The 16,904-nt window shown below is 40.6% G+C and overlaps 1 protein-coding gene across 2 annotated transcripts in view; it reads left to right on the top strand.

Moving 5' to 3' along the window:
- Nucleotides 1–16,904, top strand: part of usp32 (ubiquitin specific peptidase 32) — a 39,726-nt gene that overhangs the window by 17,445 nt on the left and 5,377 nt on the right. The window contains exons 6-28 of one of the 2 annotated variants that reach the window (XM_056756729.1): nt 5,391–5,522; nt 5,699–5,806; nt 7,083–7,198; nt 9,034–9,096; nt 9,189–9,272; nt 9,391–9,452; nt 9,840–9,942; nt 10,092–10,281; nt 10,414–10,592; nt 10,995–11,135; nt 11,949–12,066; nt 13,271–13,425; nt 13,666–13,747; nt 13,887–13,961; nt 14,292–14,430; nt 14,533–14,638; nt 14,731–14,904; nt 15,095–15,269; nt 15,355–15,506; nt 15,594–15,705; nt 16,181–16,386; nt 16,466–16,650; nt 16,734–16,820. In XM_056756729.1, coding sequence (XP_056612707.1) covers nt 5,391–5,522; nt 5,699–5,806; nt 7,083–7,198; nt 9,034–9,096; nt 9,189–9,272; nt 9,391–9,452; nt 9,840–9,942; nt 10,092–10,281; nt 10,414–10,592; nt 10,995–11,135; nt 11,949–12,066; nt 13,271–13,425; nt 13,666–13,747; nt 13,887–13,961; nt 14,292–14,430; nt 14,533–14,638; nt 14,731–14,904; nt 15,095–15,269; nt 15,355–15,506; nt 15,594–15,705; nt 16,181–16,386; nt 16,466–16,650; nt 16,734–16,820 — 2,944 coding nt within the window. Of the gene's footprint in view, nt 1–5,390; nt 5,523–5,698; nt 5,807–7,082; nt 7,199–9,033; nt 9,097–9,188; nt 9,273–9,390; nt 9,453–9,839; nt 9,943–10,091; nt 10,282–10,413; nt 10,593–10,994; nt 11,136–11,948; nt 12,109–13,270; nt 13,426–13,665; nt 13,748–13,886; nt 13,962–14,291; nt 14,431–14,532; nt 14,639–14,730; nt 14,905–15,094; nt 15,270–15,354; nt 15,507–15,593; nt 15,706–16,180; nt 16,387–16,465; nt 16,651–16,733; nt 16,821–16,904 lie in introns of both variants that reach the window. The other variant, XM_056756728.1, reaches the window with a different exon arrangement.

Raw genomic sequence — 16,904 nt, 5'->3', positions numbered from 1 at the left:
TAGTGAAGTACAGTAAAAAGTACCCAGAAAAAATAATATGCAAGTATAGTACAAAATGTTACTTCGTTACTTCCACCTCTGATATAAATAAACCCCCATATCAGGGTATTTAGCCTGTTATTTACTTGGCAAAGTGCAAAAGCCAGAAATTTGGTTTTACAAATATATGCTTTAATTTTGTCATTTAGAACACCTCTCCCCTTTAAACTTTACAACTAGACTTAAAAACTGCGCACCAAGCTCTGCACGGAGAGACGCATGCATGGAGAGACACGTTTGACTTTTAAACTGTGCAATTTGTGCTGCATGGAGAGACGCATGCAAAGAGAGACAAGTCTGACTTTAAAACTGCGTATCTCGCGCTGCACGGAGAATAATTATGAGACATCGACGCGTCATAAATGTACTTGTACATTGCCACATCACATCCTTCGACGTTAGCCAGATGAGGATTTTTAACTCCGAAGGCAAAATATAGTGCAAAAAAGCTCAAAATTAAGTAGTTAATTAAGTAATAACTCACAGTTGCTAACATTGTTTCCTATGATGTGCCACACAACCAGCTTTTAGCTTCTAAATAAATGTTGTTAAGGGTTTCATAGCGTTTAAAAAAAACGCATTGATTCGCTTTACAAGACCTTTGTTAAGACCACAGAGCCGTGTCGAGCAGTTCTTTGATCAATGGATGCACTTTTTGGAGCTTCAAAAAGTCAACACCCATTCACTGCCATTCTACCGTTTGGAAGTAAAATGATAGACGGTATTATAACTCCGACTCTTCAAGAAGGAAACTCTTCAAGAAGGAAACCATATTCAGTTAGGATGCCTTGAGGGTAAGTAAATCATGGGGAATTTTTATTTGCTTGTAAAGTATTCCTTTAAAGTTTATCGCGTAAAGTTTCAGCTGTGTTTTGTGTGGCTAAAGCTGACAGTAATCTGTTTCTCTGTAAACCACTGAAGAACCGCTGATGCCCCAGATGTCTGAGCATAGAGGCTTCACATCTTACTCCATCCATTTTCCACCAACCCGCCTCCCAACAGACAAGAGGCATCAGCAAATCAGTCAGATCCCCTATATTGGGAGAAGGGCATCTGTGTGAGATAATGGCGAGCGACAGGCAACACTTCCTACTATATTAACACACACACACACTCTCTGCCCTTCTGCAGCTGTCACTGCCACCCAGCTATTAAAACCAGACTGAAACCCGGAGGATGTGGCAGCGTTCGCTGTCCTCTCATGTGTGCTCAGAGACCCCAGGCCTGTACAGTGACAGAATATCAGAGCGCTGGCTCAGAGAGACAATGATTTATTAAGGTGCTGAAGATGTCCCACCCGCTCAGTCACTCTGCGTTTGCTTTCATGAAATAACAATGTGGGATGACTCTAATGTATTCATTTCGGCATGTGCTGCTATGCTCCATTGGCCTTCTTTCACAAGTGACCATGCTTGTCATCACGGGCGTCATGATTCTTTTTGTAATTTAAACCCTCTACAATTTCCCCCCTTTTTTATTTTGGTGTTATGAAAGTAGTTAAGCAAGGAAAGGGGTATTAAACCAGGCAGATGCGAACTACTGTTGACCGGCCTATTCTGTTTGTGATTCAGAACAGTATCTGATAGATCACTTTAGACTGCATACAAAGCAGTAGTTTGTCTTTGTCATTGATCAGCCAGCTGTATACAGTCCTTATTGGATGGTCAGTTTATGAACATGATCAATCCCTTCTATAGCATATTCCTCCAGCAAAAAATAAATATGTAGGCCTTGAGCTGATGTTCTTTACTGTGGCCAACATGAGAGTACATATCCAGAATTTCTGTGTGTAAAACCCAAGATGAAAGCACTGATTAAATGGCTCAGTAAAATAAGAAGTTTGTTTGTCAATCAAGGACAGCTTGAGCGTGTCTCCATGTCTGGCCAATCAGAGAAGCTACCTGAGTGACACACGGTAATCTGCACTCCACTCCAGATTATCTTCTTAGCCCAGTGACAGGGCTGTGCGCGCACTCTCGGAGTGAAGCAGTCATGATCTGTGGGAGCTATGCGAGGACGAGCGGGTTACGTCTTCATCTACCTTCCACAATATGCCCAACGGTAGGCCCAATGAGAGCCGCCGAAAGGCCCATCAGAGATGAATGACGACTGGCTGAGAATAACTTGTGAGAGAGGCTGACGGATTGTGTGATGGCGAGTAACTTCATTTTGCCGACATAATGTTTGGTTTTATGGAGTTTGCGATGGTGGACGACACGTCACGTCACGTCTCGCGGTCGGAGTTGTAACATGTGCGGTGGAATATGATATGGTTCTTATGTTGTCACTCTGATAGAGTCGTTCCTTTAGGTGAGTTTTTGTGTTTGGGTGGATAGTTGGCAAATGACATGTATGATTTTAGGTTGAAATGTGTGAATAGGCCAGTATGAGGAAAAGTATGTCTTAGAAATTGTAAATAGTCATTTCTTAGCATCTTTAGCATCTTTAAGTAGGTTTGGGTTTCTTATGTTTGGAAATCCTTCTCGGGACAGATTTAGAGAGATTTGAAGTGTGAGCACTTTTCAAGCATTTAATTCTGATGTGTCACAAAATATCGTCTCCTTCCCCAAAAGAGGCAGCTAATGTTTGTACTATTGAATACAAATGTGTATTCATGTGCCTCAAATCCATCCATCCATCCATCCATTTTCTACCGCTTATCCGAACTACCTCGGGTCACGGGGAGCCTGCGCCTATCTCAGGAGTCATCGGGCATCAAGGCAGGATACACCCTGGATGGAGTGCCAACCCATCGCATGGCACACACACTCACTCATTCACTCACGCACTCACACCCTACGGACAATTTTTCCAGATATGCAAATCAACCTACCATGCATGTCTTTGGACCAGGGGAGGAAACCGGAGTACCCGGAGGAAACCCCCGAGGCACGGGGAGAACATGCAAACTCCACACACACAGGTCGGAAGCGGGAATCGAACCCCCAAACCTGGAGGTGTGAGGCGAACGTGCTAACCACTAAGCCACCGTGCCCCCCACGTGCCTCAAATCAAACCTGTAATTTCGTCTCTGTCATGGGCTATACACGCTCTGTGCAGGACAACAGGGAAAGTAATAGAAATGTGGCGTAAATAATGGCTGAAATGGATTTCGGTGGCTTGAAAGACAGACAGCATCAAATACAGCCTGTCCTGCTTTTAAAAAAGCTTGGCAATTTAAGAGGACATCATATACCATTCAATGAATCACTTAAAGGGCCTCATATTAAAATGCAAGATGAACAATAGCTCTTCGCTGATGCATATAGCACATGTTTATAGATTAACATTTATTTTCAGGAGCATTAATGCTGAATAATTCTCAACCAGTTCGGTTCTTACCTGCCATGCCTGACTGCTAAACTATTGAAAGTTTTCAGGGGTAATAATTTTGCTTTGAGTAATGAGAATTTTGTCACTACATTAATTGGCTGGTGTGCTGTGATGTCGCTTGATACCATCAGGGTGTGTGTTGTTAAATGTTCCTATAGCTCAACATGTAGAGCATTGTGTTCGCAGTGCAAAAGGCCGCTTTGATTCTTAGGTAAAACAGCACATATATAATGTATATTCGCATATAACATAAACGGATGTCTTACGCGTACATGTGAAAGTAAAAGTTGTTAAGCTTTGCTTATTATGTTTGGACTATATTTATGTACATAGATTTGTTTTCTTTCATTTTAAATAGACTTCCATCCAATGTTCAAAGATTTTTGAGCACATTTTTTATAATTTTTCACCTAAATCTGGAGTCCAAGAAATCAAATTATGTCTGGATAGGAATGTCTGCACAACATTATTTTTATCTCAGTTGAGTACGGTAACGAAGCTAAATTGGATTTGCTTCCTGGTACACATTTGCTATGGATATAAACCTTTGCTAACTTTCTGGGTAAAGTTACGCCAATAATAAGTTGTTAGTAGACATACAGATGTGATCTGATCAAAAAGTCAATAATAGACTAGTTGGAATACACTCTGTAGTGCAAGCGCCAAGTATTACTTTCTCCTTAATGTCTTCCTTCTATATGGACATCATAATATACATTATAGATATCAGTCAAGATGATTTTTATGGATTTACATCTAAGCATTTAGCAGACACTTTTATCCAAAGCGACTTACATTGCATTGTTTTATACATTTGATTCAACCTTGGCATTGCTAGTGCCATGCTCTAACCACTGAGCCACAGGAAATGTTTAGAAGTGAAATGGATTGTCTCATTTATTCTTGTGTTATAAATCCGCTATGTCATCTTATTTATCAGTAAGTAATAGATTTAGATTTATTATGTGTATATAATTTTTTTGAATGTATACATTCTACCAGGTTTTTACATTCATTTTTAATTGTTATTCAGTTTAATTCAGTGTTAAATTGAAAAGGTTGTTTCCCAAGTCAATGAGTAATCTTGTTAAATAATTGCGATGTCAATTCTGGACAGAATGTCATAAACAAGCAGCCCTACATTGACAGCACATGGAGATGTATATGCTCTGTTCTTTTACTTTGTCGTTTTTTTGTCAGTTGTCTGGATGTGGCCCCTTTTGTAGATCAATAAAGGCATTCTGTGTTATAATCGTGAGCCTAACGTTAAGAAAACGGATCCGATCTGAATAGCAGTGATTTTATTCACAAACGCCTCTGAAATGAATCATTGATCGAGAGCAAAGCCGGGCGGGTTCACAAACCTATAGATCTTCAGACTTCTTTGCCTGTTATGGGTCTTTTCTTTCTTTTAGACTTTGACCCAAGTAGACCTCCTCTCTCAAAGCATCTGGGAAATGATAACTATCGACTCACTCCTAACAGACTCCCTGTCAAACAAGCACAGTTCAGAGCAAAATCATTAAGCTATCTTTTATTTCCCCATCCAATAAACAGAAATATTTATTTTTATAGTCTGTTCTTGGAAAACGTACTGTGTTTTGAATAACAGAGTTTGAAATAATCTTCAGCCTATTCTTGTGTTTAGACATTTGTCTTACTGTATGTGTGACGGCCAGCGTGGGAGGGGCAACCCCCAATCTTATTAGCCTAAGCTAGTGATTATGGGAAAGTAAGGATAGTCGACCTAAGGCCTCTTAACCCCCCTGACCATAACACCATATATATAGTCCAGTCTTTCATGTTGTTACAATGAGTCATGCTTTCACTAAGTATTTGTTATGTCTCCACTTATCATTCATATAAATGATCTAATGAGACACACACACAGGTACACCCTAATGTAATCTGAACAGTGGTGCTTTGTGTAAATGCTATTGGGCATGTTTTCTACAGAGCACATTGGTTAACTGCACATAACAAGAAATAATTTCACATCTTTTGTCTCTTTCTCGCAGTAGAAGAATCGGACATCATTGACTTGGAAAAACGCTACTGGCTGTTGAAAGCCCAGTCAAGGACGGGACGCTTTGATTTAGAAACCTTTGTCCCATTGGTCTCACCCCCTATTCATGCATCACTAAGTGAAGGTAAGACGACATTCATTCATTTTATTAATAACATCATACATCCACCTGCTCCTCATATACTTTTTGAGCAATTGTGGCACCCGTTTTTATGTCTTGGTTCAGTTATGATAAAAGATCTCTGAAGAATCCTTTTTTCTTCTGGCTAAGCTTAACACTGACATTTTCTCGTGTCTCAGGCTTGTTTCATGCCTTTGATGAGAATCGGGACAATCACATAGACTTTAAGGAGATATCGTGTGGACTCTCAGCGTGTTGTCGGGGCCCTGTGGCTGAGAGGCAAAAGTGTGAGTGTTTTTTTCCTTATGTGCTCATGATAAATCTTTCTCCACAGAGATAATAGGAAGCAGGAGATGTCCAAAACTATATAGTTTTGAAGGGGTCATATTGGATGGCTAAAACGAACATTATTGTTTGTATTTGGTGTATTACATATAACATGCATGCCTTTATTGTCATTGCATTACAATGAAATTGTGTGTTTACGGTTAAAAAAGCACATTCGTTATGAAAAGCGCTGTGTGCTCTGAATGGCTGAATACCGCAAGCATGAGGCGGAAATATAACGGCCCTTACCATATTTGGAACATCATCCTTCAAAGCATATTGACAGCTGATAATGTCACCGGTAACACGTGCGTCAATCCCGAATATGATCCAGAAAATGTATTTGACAAAGTGGATTAATCAACTTTCCCAGCGTGAATTTGCCAGCAGAGCGTTACAGATTGGTAATTAAAAAATATATATATATATTAGGTTTAACAATTTGACACTGTCTCGACGCAACGCAACAAAGTCAACAAAACACATTATATGAGGCATCTATTGCTCTCACTGGATTCAGCCTCGTAAATATAAAAGCATTTCTGCATTTTTGATCGTAGGACCGACAAAATACTAACGTTTGAATAGTCAGTTGCAAATTCTTTATTGATGAAAATGAACTTGCTGGCTGTGAGTGAGAAGAGGCCGACTGTCCTTACAAAGTTGGATATGCCCCACTCTTTAGAAACAACCATTGTGCACAACATGGTGTTAATATGCTACACACACTTGGATTTTGGAGTTGTGCTGTTTTGTAACAGTGTTGTATATAAAACGTAACCACCGATTTTTTAATTGTGTCCTCGTTTGGAAGACCCGACTAAGTCGTTTATGATTTGTAATGAAACACACAGCGTCTCCATGACATGGCAGCAGCAACAACAACACTACAGCGGGAATAGACACGCCTTCTTTCTTTGCGTATACATTTTGGGCGGTGTTGTTCAACGCTTCTCAGGAACTCACGTAGAAATGTGGAGGCTTCTTTAAACAAGGCATTTAGGCAGGTTTGGATGAATAAAACTTCTCTTTTGGTTTGAGACTTACATTTTTGCAATTTTACGTGTCTAATATATGCATGAAAAACTTGTAAAACACCAAAAATACAGGAAAACATGAAATCGCGTCATATGACTCCTTTAAAATCAAGTCATTTTCTGAACAGCTAGCTGATTAATAAACAAAAAACATACACGTTTCTCATGTTTACAAATGATATATTTTTGTCTGTTGCAGTTTGTTTTAAAGTGTTTGACATAGATCGAGATGGAGTTTTGTCAAGGGAAGAAATTCACGAAATGATGGTGGCCTTGCTGGAGGTGTGGAAGGATAATCGTACAGACACTCTTCCCGTAAGTGCAGATGAACTGATCGTCTGATTCGGTTAACAATCTGTATGTGCAGAAAACAAGCATATGATGCACTTTACAGCTGGTTAACATGGTGCTGCTGAGAACACCATGTTTGGCAACAGACAACTGTGGTGATGTTATTTCACGATACTGTTTTTGTGTCCTGTAAATAATGTGAGGTGATTCATGCATGTAAGATCAAATCAAGGGCTTGCAGGGCTGTGTGTGATTTATGTATTTATGTATTTGTGCTCCCTCTGGATTTATTATCGATTCGTGCAGCACGAGCTGTCACTCAGAATCTTGGGCCTCATTCAAATTGTCAACCAATTCAATTTTTTGAAAGGCAAAGGTAAAAGCAAGTCATGTCAGATATTTTGCATGTCCGATTTGGTACACTATTATATGTGACTCTGAATTTAGTAATGTTATTAAAATCCATGGATGTCTGTTTGCAAAAAAATACACAGTGTCTGTTTTTGTGAACATATGTGACCCCAGATCACGAAAGCAGTCATACGAGTCAATATTTTGAAAATGAGATTTATACACCATATGAAAACTGAATAAATAAGCTGTACATTGATGATAATATTTGGCTGAGATACAACTATTTGAAAATCTGGAATTTGATGGTGTAAAAAAATGTCAAAATTGAGGAAATTGCCTTTAGAGTTATCCATCAGAGGCGCTGTAACAGGCCGTTTCCGTTGCTATGAAGAAACAGGTTTGTTTTAACACCATCTATTGGCTTATTGCTGTAATGACATTGTGGAGATTAGAAAAGCGGAAAGCTGAAATTCTAAACTTAACATTAGGGGCTTTCGGACCACAGGAACGATACCATAGTCCCGGGACGATTTGCCGGAAGTGCCTGCTTTTTGTTGTGTTCCCACCGCAGGAAGCGGAGGGAATTTTTGTTCCAGAGAACCTTTTTGGGGGAACTCTTTAGCTCCTTCTCTGTGGCAGGATCTAAACCAGCAGGATATGAACGAACCGTGACGTAAGCAAACACTGATTGGCCGTACTTCTGTTGTTTGACGTTGTGCGACGGACGCGCTAAAATGACGTTGCTTTCGACCGGCTTACGTCACTTTTGCCGGTGCGGAAATGGGAAAACTTAGTTCATGAACGACAGCCCTCTTCACTCGTTTGAAAGATATGAATTGTTGTCTGTTTTCTTCAATAGCTTTGTGAAAGTAATAAAGTTTTCAACATCAGAAGAAAGAAATTCATTCAAAGAATATGTCATTGTGAATGGTGGTTTGTCTAAAGTGAATGCTTGTGACCCTGCATCACAAAACCAGTCTTAAGTAGCACGGGAACATTTTTAGTAAAAGCCAAAAATATATTGTATGGCTCACATTATCTATTTTTATTTTATGCCAAAAATCATTAGGATGTTAAGTAAGGATCATGTTCATGAAGATATTTTGTAAATGTCCTACCGTAAATATATCAAAACTTTAATTTTGTGAGGGGATGGCCTGCTACAGTGCCTCAGATGAACAACTTCAAAGGCATTTTTCTCAATTTTTCCATTTCTTTGGCACACTCAGATTCCTGAGTTTTAAACGGTTGTATCTCCGTCAGACATTGTCCTATCTTAACAACTTATTTATCAATATAAAGCTTGTTTATTTAACTTTCAGATGATGTAAACATCTCAATTTCGAAATATTGACCCATAAGACTGGTTTTGTCGTCTAGGGTCACATATACAGATAGAACAAAAAATCAAATGTTTAACATAGAATCTGTACATTAAACTTGACAAAGATTGTACATAGATTGCTTTGGAGAGAATTCATGATTTCTGCTTCTGCTTATTTCAGGAGATCAGCTCCAGCGTGTCAGACATTGTAGAGGACATACTGAAAATGCACGATACAACAAAAGTAATTGCTTTGATTTTCTTATCATTCCATGTCGATTTTAACACACTTGTTAAATGTGTGTGACCTAATGTTTGTGTATGCTGCTCTCACAGCTAGGGCACTTAACCCTGGAAGACTATCAGATCTGGAGCGTGAAAAGTTCTCTTGCCAATGAGTTTCTTAACCTACTGTTTCAGGTAAAATTCTGCCTACGTTTTGTAAATTGTAAACTGTAATCTAATGTAAACAAGTGTAATCTGTATATTCTGGTTATGGGTCTGGCCTTGAATGATTTGTTTAAATGGTTCTCTTTAGGTGTGTCATATCGTCCTGGGCCTGCGTCCAGCTACCCCTGAAGAGGAAGGCCAGATCATTAGGTGAGTGAAGTTCACGACACACATAATCACACTCTGGAACGAAGCTATGTTTCTCAATACGTCAAGCTTTAAAATAATGCTGTGTCGCATTTCACTGTCCTGAATTATGCTTTATCTGTTTAAAACCATCCAGTGTACTTCAACTGCCAATACGAGTGTTGTTTTTTACAGGAAACAGAGATTGAGAATACAATTTCACACCCCAATTGAATTTTCTAACAGCACTGATAAATGCTGTATCATCCCATCATTTCTGTTTTATTGATTCAGTCTTATTTCACAAAATGTTTATTATTGATTTTTTATCAGGCACGTATGGAACGATTGTTTTTTTTGGTGCCAGTGTGTAAATCAGATGAAATGTGAACGAGTTGTGTGCTGATACAGGGGTTGGCTGGAGAGAGAAAGCAGACATGGACTGCAGCCAGGACAGAACTGGTTCCTGATCTCCACGCAGTGGTGGCAGCAGTGGAAGGACTACGTCAGATATGTGAGTGTAAAAAAGAAATCTATGATCGCATGTACACATCAACGATGTTCACAGACTTATGATTGAAATGATCATGCACAAACCATGCAGATCCTAATCACACGAGGCATGTTATATTAGTATTTTATATGATCCTTTTGTGTTAACAGGATAACAAGTCCATTGTCGTTGAGCAGCCATCAGTGCAGGTGGGCGGCATGAGAAATTCACAGTCCGCACCTCCTCTGGATGCTCTCCAGAACAGAGCTGGAATAGTGATCCGTTCCCCCAGTTCCCATGAAGAGAAATTCCCTGACAATATCTCCAGCTCATCAGAGGCATCCGAGAGCACTGGTCATAGTGAGTACAAGCTCAACAACACATAGGGACGAAAGTTTGAATATCATGTAGAAAGGCAATTAAGGCAAACCCCATAGAAAGTCATCAAAACGCCAATAAATAAACTACACTTCTTATTTGTGTCTTCTTCAGGCCTCACCCCACACATCAGTTCTTCTGCCACAGACGTCTGCTTTGCTCGGCACCACAATGTTTCAGACAACAACAACCAGTGCTTTTCCAGCGCCAATGGCCATTTGCCCAACTGCACTGCTGCACAGCGACCCGGTGCCATAGACAACCAGCCTCTGGTGACCACTGAGCCCATGAAGGTGAGTGTACACGTGCTGTTGACATTTAGAATTCTCCTGTCTATCAAACTGACTGCCAGAGAGTGTTCAGGACACCTGAAGGGAAAATAACACCTTTCAGTTTTCTTGTATTGCATCTAGGTGTTGAGCTGAAAACTACATTAAAGTGCCAGATTTTAAATTGAAATCACCTAGAACTAATGAATCTTTTTGTAAAATAAAGGGGTTTTGTGTAACTAAAAGCATTTTTGTTTTGCTTCAGTAATGCCTTGTCACAAACACATCTGTTTTATTATCAAATAAATCTGTATACTGCACAAAAGATTTTAGTAGCTGACTCTAGTTAAGCCATTTCACTCCTGTCCACCCAATTCATCCAGAATGCGTTTTAACGGCCCTTGTGTCTCTATCTGTTCTGTCCAGGCCCCCACATTGACTGTGGAGGGAGGTCGCCTCAAGAAATCCCTGCAGCTGATGGCTGGCCGGGACTTTGAGACCGTGCCAGAGCCGGTTTGGAGAGCACTTTACCACTGGTTTGGGGCCAATCTCAGCCTTCCCCGTCCGGTATGTAACTCTTAAAAGAGCATTACAATAGTGTCTATACCAGCCATACACATTTAGTATTTAAATCAATAGTTCACCCAAAAATTCTGTGTTTATTTGCTCACTCTCAGGTTGTTCCAAATCTGTATAAATTGATATGTTCTGATGAACACAGAGAAAGATATTTGGAAGAATGCTTGTAACCAAACAGTTCTTGGCCATCATTGACTACCAGCAGCCATATCACCCTGTAGCCCTAGACTGGTTGCTCACTGGAGCTAAGCAGGGTTGAGCATGTACTAATTTGCTTCGTAACTCTGTCTCTTCTCCACCAATAAGCTGGTGCGTGGTGGGCCTTCTGGGGCAATATGACTGCCAACCCATCATCCAGTTGGATGCTGCATATTGGTGGTGGTTGAGAAGATTCCCCCCTTCCATGTTAAGCGCCCAGAAAAGTGCTTTATAAATGTAACCAATTATTAATTATTATTATTACCATAGTAGGAACAAAATCTTTGTTCTGTTGAACACAAAAGAAGATTTTTTTACAAGATTTCACTTTTGTCATTTTCCTTCTATGGTAGTCAATGGTGGCCAAGAACTGTTTGGAAGAACAAGATTTCTTCCAAATATCTTTCTCTCTGTTCATCAGAACAAATACATTTATACAGATTTGAAACAACTCAAGGTGAGTAAATGATGACAGAATCTTTACTTTGGGGTAACAAATTAAAATTAATGTGGTTTAGTTCGAATCAACAAAAGTTAGCTTTTTTCTTAGCGTTTTCAGTGCAGAAATTTCTTTGTGGCTTTAACACTCTCCCTCCCCCTCAGGTCATCACGTCAACACTCACGCATCACCCAGAGCTGGAGCTTTTCCCGCGGTACCTCCTCTTCCTCCGACAGCAGCCGGCCACACGTACCCCTCAGTCCAACATCTGGGTCAATATGGGTATGACCAGTCTGAGAATGCTCCCTCCACACATGCCGCGAGGTAACGTAAGCCTGCAGCAAGAGAGAGGCTCCTCCCACCGCCTAAACCACCTCCCCTAATCTCCTGAAACTGGTCCAGGCAAAACCAGATCTCTTGAGTACTGATTGAACACACTAATGAAACTGATCCTAGCACAGAGCTCGGAGTCATCAACTGAGTTAGGGCTGTAGTTATAGTGTTGATAGGAAAATTGGACGCTCGTTTTGGTTATGGCGACTGTTAGCAAGTTTACCAAAGGGGAATTAGCCAGTGAGCTCAGCTGTAACTTGGATTTACTTGTTGTTCAACAATGAGAGTATAGTGGGAGTGCAAATGATGTACGACACTCAGTCATGGCTCTGCCAGGCTCTGAACATTGTTCGGTGTGGGTAGAGATGACCACTCCCTGCCTGATTTCCTCTAATTATTTGCTTGCAATCATACCAATCAAAACCTTGTTTTGTGAAATCAGTAATCACTGTTGAAAATGAGTGTTTTTCAGAAGAATTGACTAATTGTAAACATCTGATTTTTATTCAGATCACCCAGACTAATGAATGTATGTTCCCTTACAAAATGACCTTTGCCCTTTCTTGCTGCTACCTTACAACTAATCCTCAGTCTGTCAATCAGGGAGTCGGGCTGTGTGTGTGTGTTATTGATCTGTGTGCTCTTTGTGATTGATAGATTGATTGGTTGATTGATTTAATAGCATGCATACTAGGGTATATTAATGAACTGCATCTTCACATTCCTTACGGTCGTCTTAAAATGAAATATTATTGTGAACACAGTAAGTTGATTTGAAAGATCAGTTTACTAGAAAATTAAAATTCTGTCATCACACTCATGTCATTCTAAACATGTATGACTTTCTTTCTTCTCTAGAACACCGAAGAAGATAATTAAAAAAATGTTGGTGACCAAACAATATTGGCCCACATTGACTTCCATTGTATGGACACAAAACCATTGAGGCATTTCTCAAAATATATTTTTTAGTAGAAAGAGTCATATTCTGGTTTTAAACGACATGAGAGCGAATAATTGATGATAGAATTTTGTTTTTAAATGAGCTATCCCTTTAAATGGCTCTAAATGATTTTCTGGTTGTTTTAAACAGGTAAGTTGTGTGTTGCATGTGACAAATAGAAAGCTAAAGACAGCTCTATTCCCATCACAGGAAACGTTCCATCTCCAAACGCCCCGCTGAAGAGAGTGCTGGCATACACGGGCTGTTTCAGCCGGATGGGCACCATTAAAGACATTCACGAGTACCTGTCCCAGAGGTTACGCATCAAAGAAGAGGACATGCGCCTTTGGCTGTACAACAGTGAGGTGGGGACTGTGATAACAGATACTGGATAAAGAGAATTAATGTAGCCGTATTGTACTATGATCAAAGACATTAAAATGCAAGACCTCATGGCAGTGTATAGTGTGTATACAATGCATTGTTCTGAGGTTATGCTTTAAGGTTGTAAGATTTGTATAGGTTGTGTAAGGTTGAGGCAGTTTGTGAGCATACAGTGTTTCTTTTACTGATCTTGCTTTGTATTGTTTTACTCATTTGATCAGAATTACCTAACGCTCCTGGACGATGAAGATCACACTTTAGAAGGTTTAAAAATTCAAGACGAACAGCACTTAGTCATTGAGGGTATGTTTGTGGATTTCAGCTTTATGTTATATTTCTTTTCACATTTACGTGGAAATGTGAACAAAGTTGCAATGCACGCATTGATTAAAACTGATGGAGAATGAAGACGGTATTAAAGTATTATTTCCCCTATCCCCAGTTCGAAACAAAGACATGAGCTGGCCGGAGGAAATGTCTTTTATTGCAAACAGCAGCAAAATCGACCGACACAAAGGTAATGGCCAGAGTTCTTAGAACTGTTACAATATCTAACCATTCACAAAAATCATAATGTTTAGCCAAATTTGTCCTTGTGTAGAAGGTTCTACAATACATTTCTCTCAACTTTTTTCTTGTAACAAAGCCAAGTACAAAGGTAGATTATTAACACAGACACAGAAGCAGCACAAGTCAATCCGGAAAAAACATATAAAAGACATCAGATATTTCATTTAAAGACTCACAAACAAACTAACTCTTCACAGAAGTGCTTATGACTTGATGTCAAACGTCAACTAACCTTCCAATCATAATTCATAAATATATCGGCCTGTTTCGTTTGCAGTCCCTACCGAGAAAGGCGCCACAGGTTTGAGTAATCTGGGTAACACATGCTTCATGAACTCCAGTATTCAGTGTGTTAGCAATACTAAGCCCCTCACTGAATACTTCATCTCAGGACGCCACCTCTACGAGCTTAACAGGTAGGACGGAACATTTGAATTCCCAAAACCCTCTTTGGAAATTCAACCTAGAAATTCAATCATCATACCTTTTGACCAATGAGCTGTACTTTGACTTGACAGAACCAATCCGATAGGAATGCGAGGTCATATGGCCAAATGCTATGGCGATTTAGTACAAGAACTCTGGAGCGGAACCCAGAAAAACGTTGCACCCCTGAAACTAAGGGTGGGTAGCACATTACTGTAAACACAAACACCAAACCCAAATATATTTTTTTTACCATAAATGTGCTCTGACATTCGGATTCTGTTTGTTAGTGGACGATAGCAAAGTACGCTCCAAGATTCAACGGCTTTCAGCAACAAGATTCCCAGGAGCTCCTCGCCTTCCTGTTGGACGGGCTTCACGAAGACTTGAACCGTGTGCACGAGAAGCCTTACGTGGAACTGAAAGACAGTGATGGACGACCCGACCATGAAGTTGCCACAGAGGTCAGTGTCAGACTCTCATACCTTTCCATCATCCAGGCGCTGTTTTCCAGTTCCTGCCAGGCTCAGTACTTGAGCAAAGCACTGAATCTAAATGGACGCATTGACGATTCCTTAATAAAAACATGGACGATTAGATGTTAGATTCGCAATTAAATGTGATTTATTTAACAATGTGTGTGTTTCTTTGCAGGCCTGGGAGAACCATTTGCGCAGAAACCGGTCTATCGTAGTCGACCTTTTCCATGGCCAGCTCAGGTCCCAGGTGAAGTGTAAGACCTGTGGTCACGTCAGCGCCCGCTTCGACCCCTTTAACTTCCTCTCTCTGCCACTGCCTATGGACAGCTCCATGCACTTAGAAATCACAGGTGAGTTTGAGAAGAAACATCTCAAATCTTCTAAACATTACATTCAAATACAGCAGACTCACTTACAACCTGTCTTGATCGGAAGTTATTAAGCTGGACGGCTCCACTCCGGTTCGGTACGGGCTCCGTCTCAACATGGATGAGAAGTACATGGGCCTGAAGAAACAGCTGAGCGAGCTGTGCTCCCTGAAACCTGAGCAGATCCTGCTGGCTGAAGTCCACACCTCTAACATCAAGGTCAGTTGAACTCGCCACACCAGATACTGTTGTTGATACCTGTGTGACAAGGTGTGACTTTAAAACAAAGCCTTATCTCGGGTGTAGAATTTTCCTCAGGACAACCAGAAAGTGCGACACTCTGTGAACTGCTTCTTATGTGCGTTTGAGATCCCTGTACCTGGCTCACCCACCTCAGTCACTTCTCCAGTGCAAACAGGTAACAAATACTGATATCTTCTTTACTTTTAAAGTCGGCGTGAAATTAAAAATGATCATTCTAAATGTTTTACACAGTGTCGCAGTATTTAGTATAAATTATTTATTTGTGCACATCCTTATTAAAAGAAAAGAAAATTGCAGTTGTAATCTTTAATCAAAAACGTTAACCTCCTCCCCTCTTGACACAACCTCTCTTCACTTCTGGGTATGAGGAATGGCGCGAGGGCGGGGCTTCAATGACTGACTGATTGCAAACACATCTAAATCCATTTCGTTGGCAACACCTAACTTTCAAAGATCCAATCAGTACTCAATGAACGAAATCAAGTCCCGCCCTACATTTTTTCTCATTTCAGAAGTTGTTTTACTTTGCTAAATGTCACGATATGGAAAGAAGACAATAGCTACTTCCGTTTCATGCCGACTTTAAGATCTCACTTAAACAAATGTCTTAATAACCATCTTATCAATAGTTACTGTAGAATCTCCACTTATGGCCAATGGGACGGCAGGAAACAATCACATTGGAAATTCGAGCCTGATTCCCAACGGCATGCCCAGCACTGTTGTTCCATGCAGCCCGGAGAAGCCCCTCGCCAATGGTATCCCAAATGGGCATGCCGTGCCAGTGCCAGACAGCCCCTTTATCGGGTACATCATCGCCATGCACAGAAAAATGGTGAGCAGTGAAGTTTGACATCACAGTTGGAGTTTTGCGGGGTTTAAAAGTATTCTAAGGAAATGGTCTGTCTCCACAGATGCGGACGGAACTGTACTTCCTGTCCTCTCAGAAGAACAGGCCCAGTCTGTTTGGCATGCCGCTGATTGTGCCGTGCACGGTTCACACCAGTAAAAAAGATCTGTATGATGCCGTGTGGATCCAGGTGTCCCGCCTCGCCAGCCCTCTGCCTCCACAGGAAGCCAGCAATCATGCTCAGGACTGGTCAGTGGTCAGGATTTGTCAATATGTATGCATGTTGAATATTTCATATTTGAGGTGCTGTAAAATATGGTGTCCTCTTGCAGTGATGACAGCATGGGCTATCAGTACCCCTTTACTCTACGAGTGGTGCAGAAAGATGGGAATTCTTGTGCCTGGTGTCCGTGGTATAGGTACGATGGTTAAGTTCAGCAGTTGTGTGCTGATGTGTGCATATCTCACACTTCACCTTGGTTTCTGTGACTGACGAGGGCTCT

This window comes from Triplophysa dalaica, chromosome 9, assembly GCF_015846415.1.
Source record: "Triplophysa dalaica isolate WHDGS20190420 chromosome 9, ASM1584641v1, whole genome shotgun sequence".
In the NCBI taxonomy this organism is placed as follows: domain Eukaryota; kingdom Metazoa; phylum Chordata; class Actinopteri; order Cypriniformes; family Nemacheilidae; genus Triplophysa; species Triplophysa dalaica.
The sequence above is the reverse complement of the archived record's forward strand: the minus strand, read 5'-3'. Positions and strand labels throughout refer to the sequence as shown.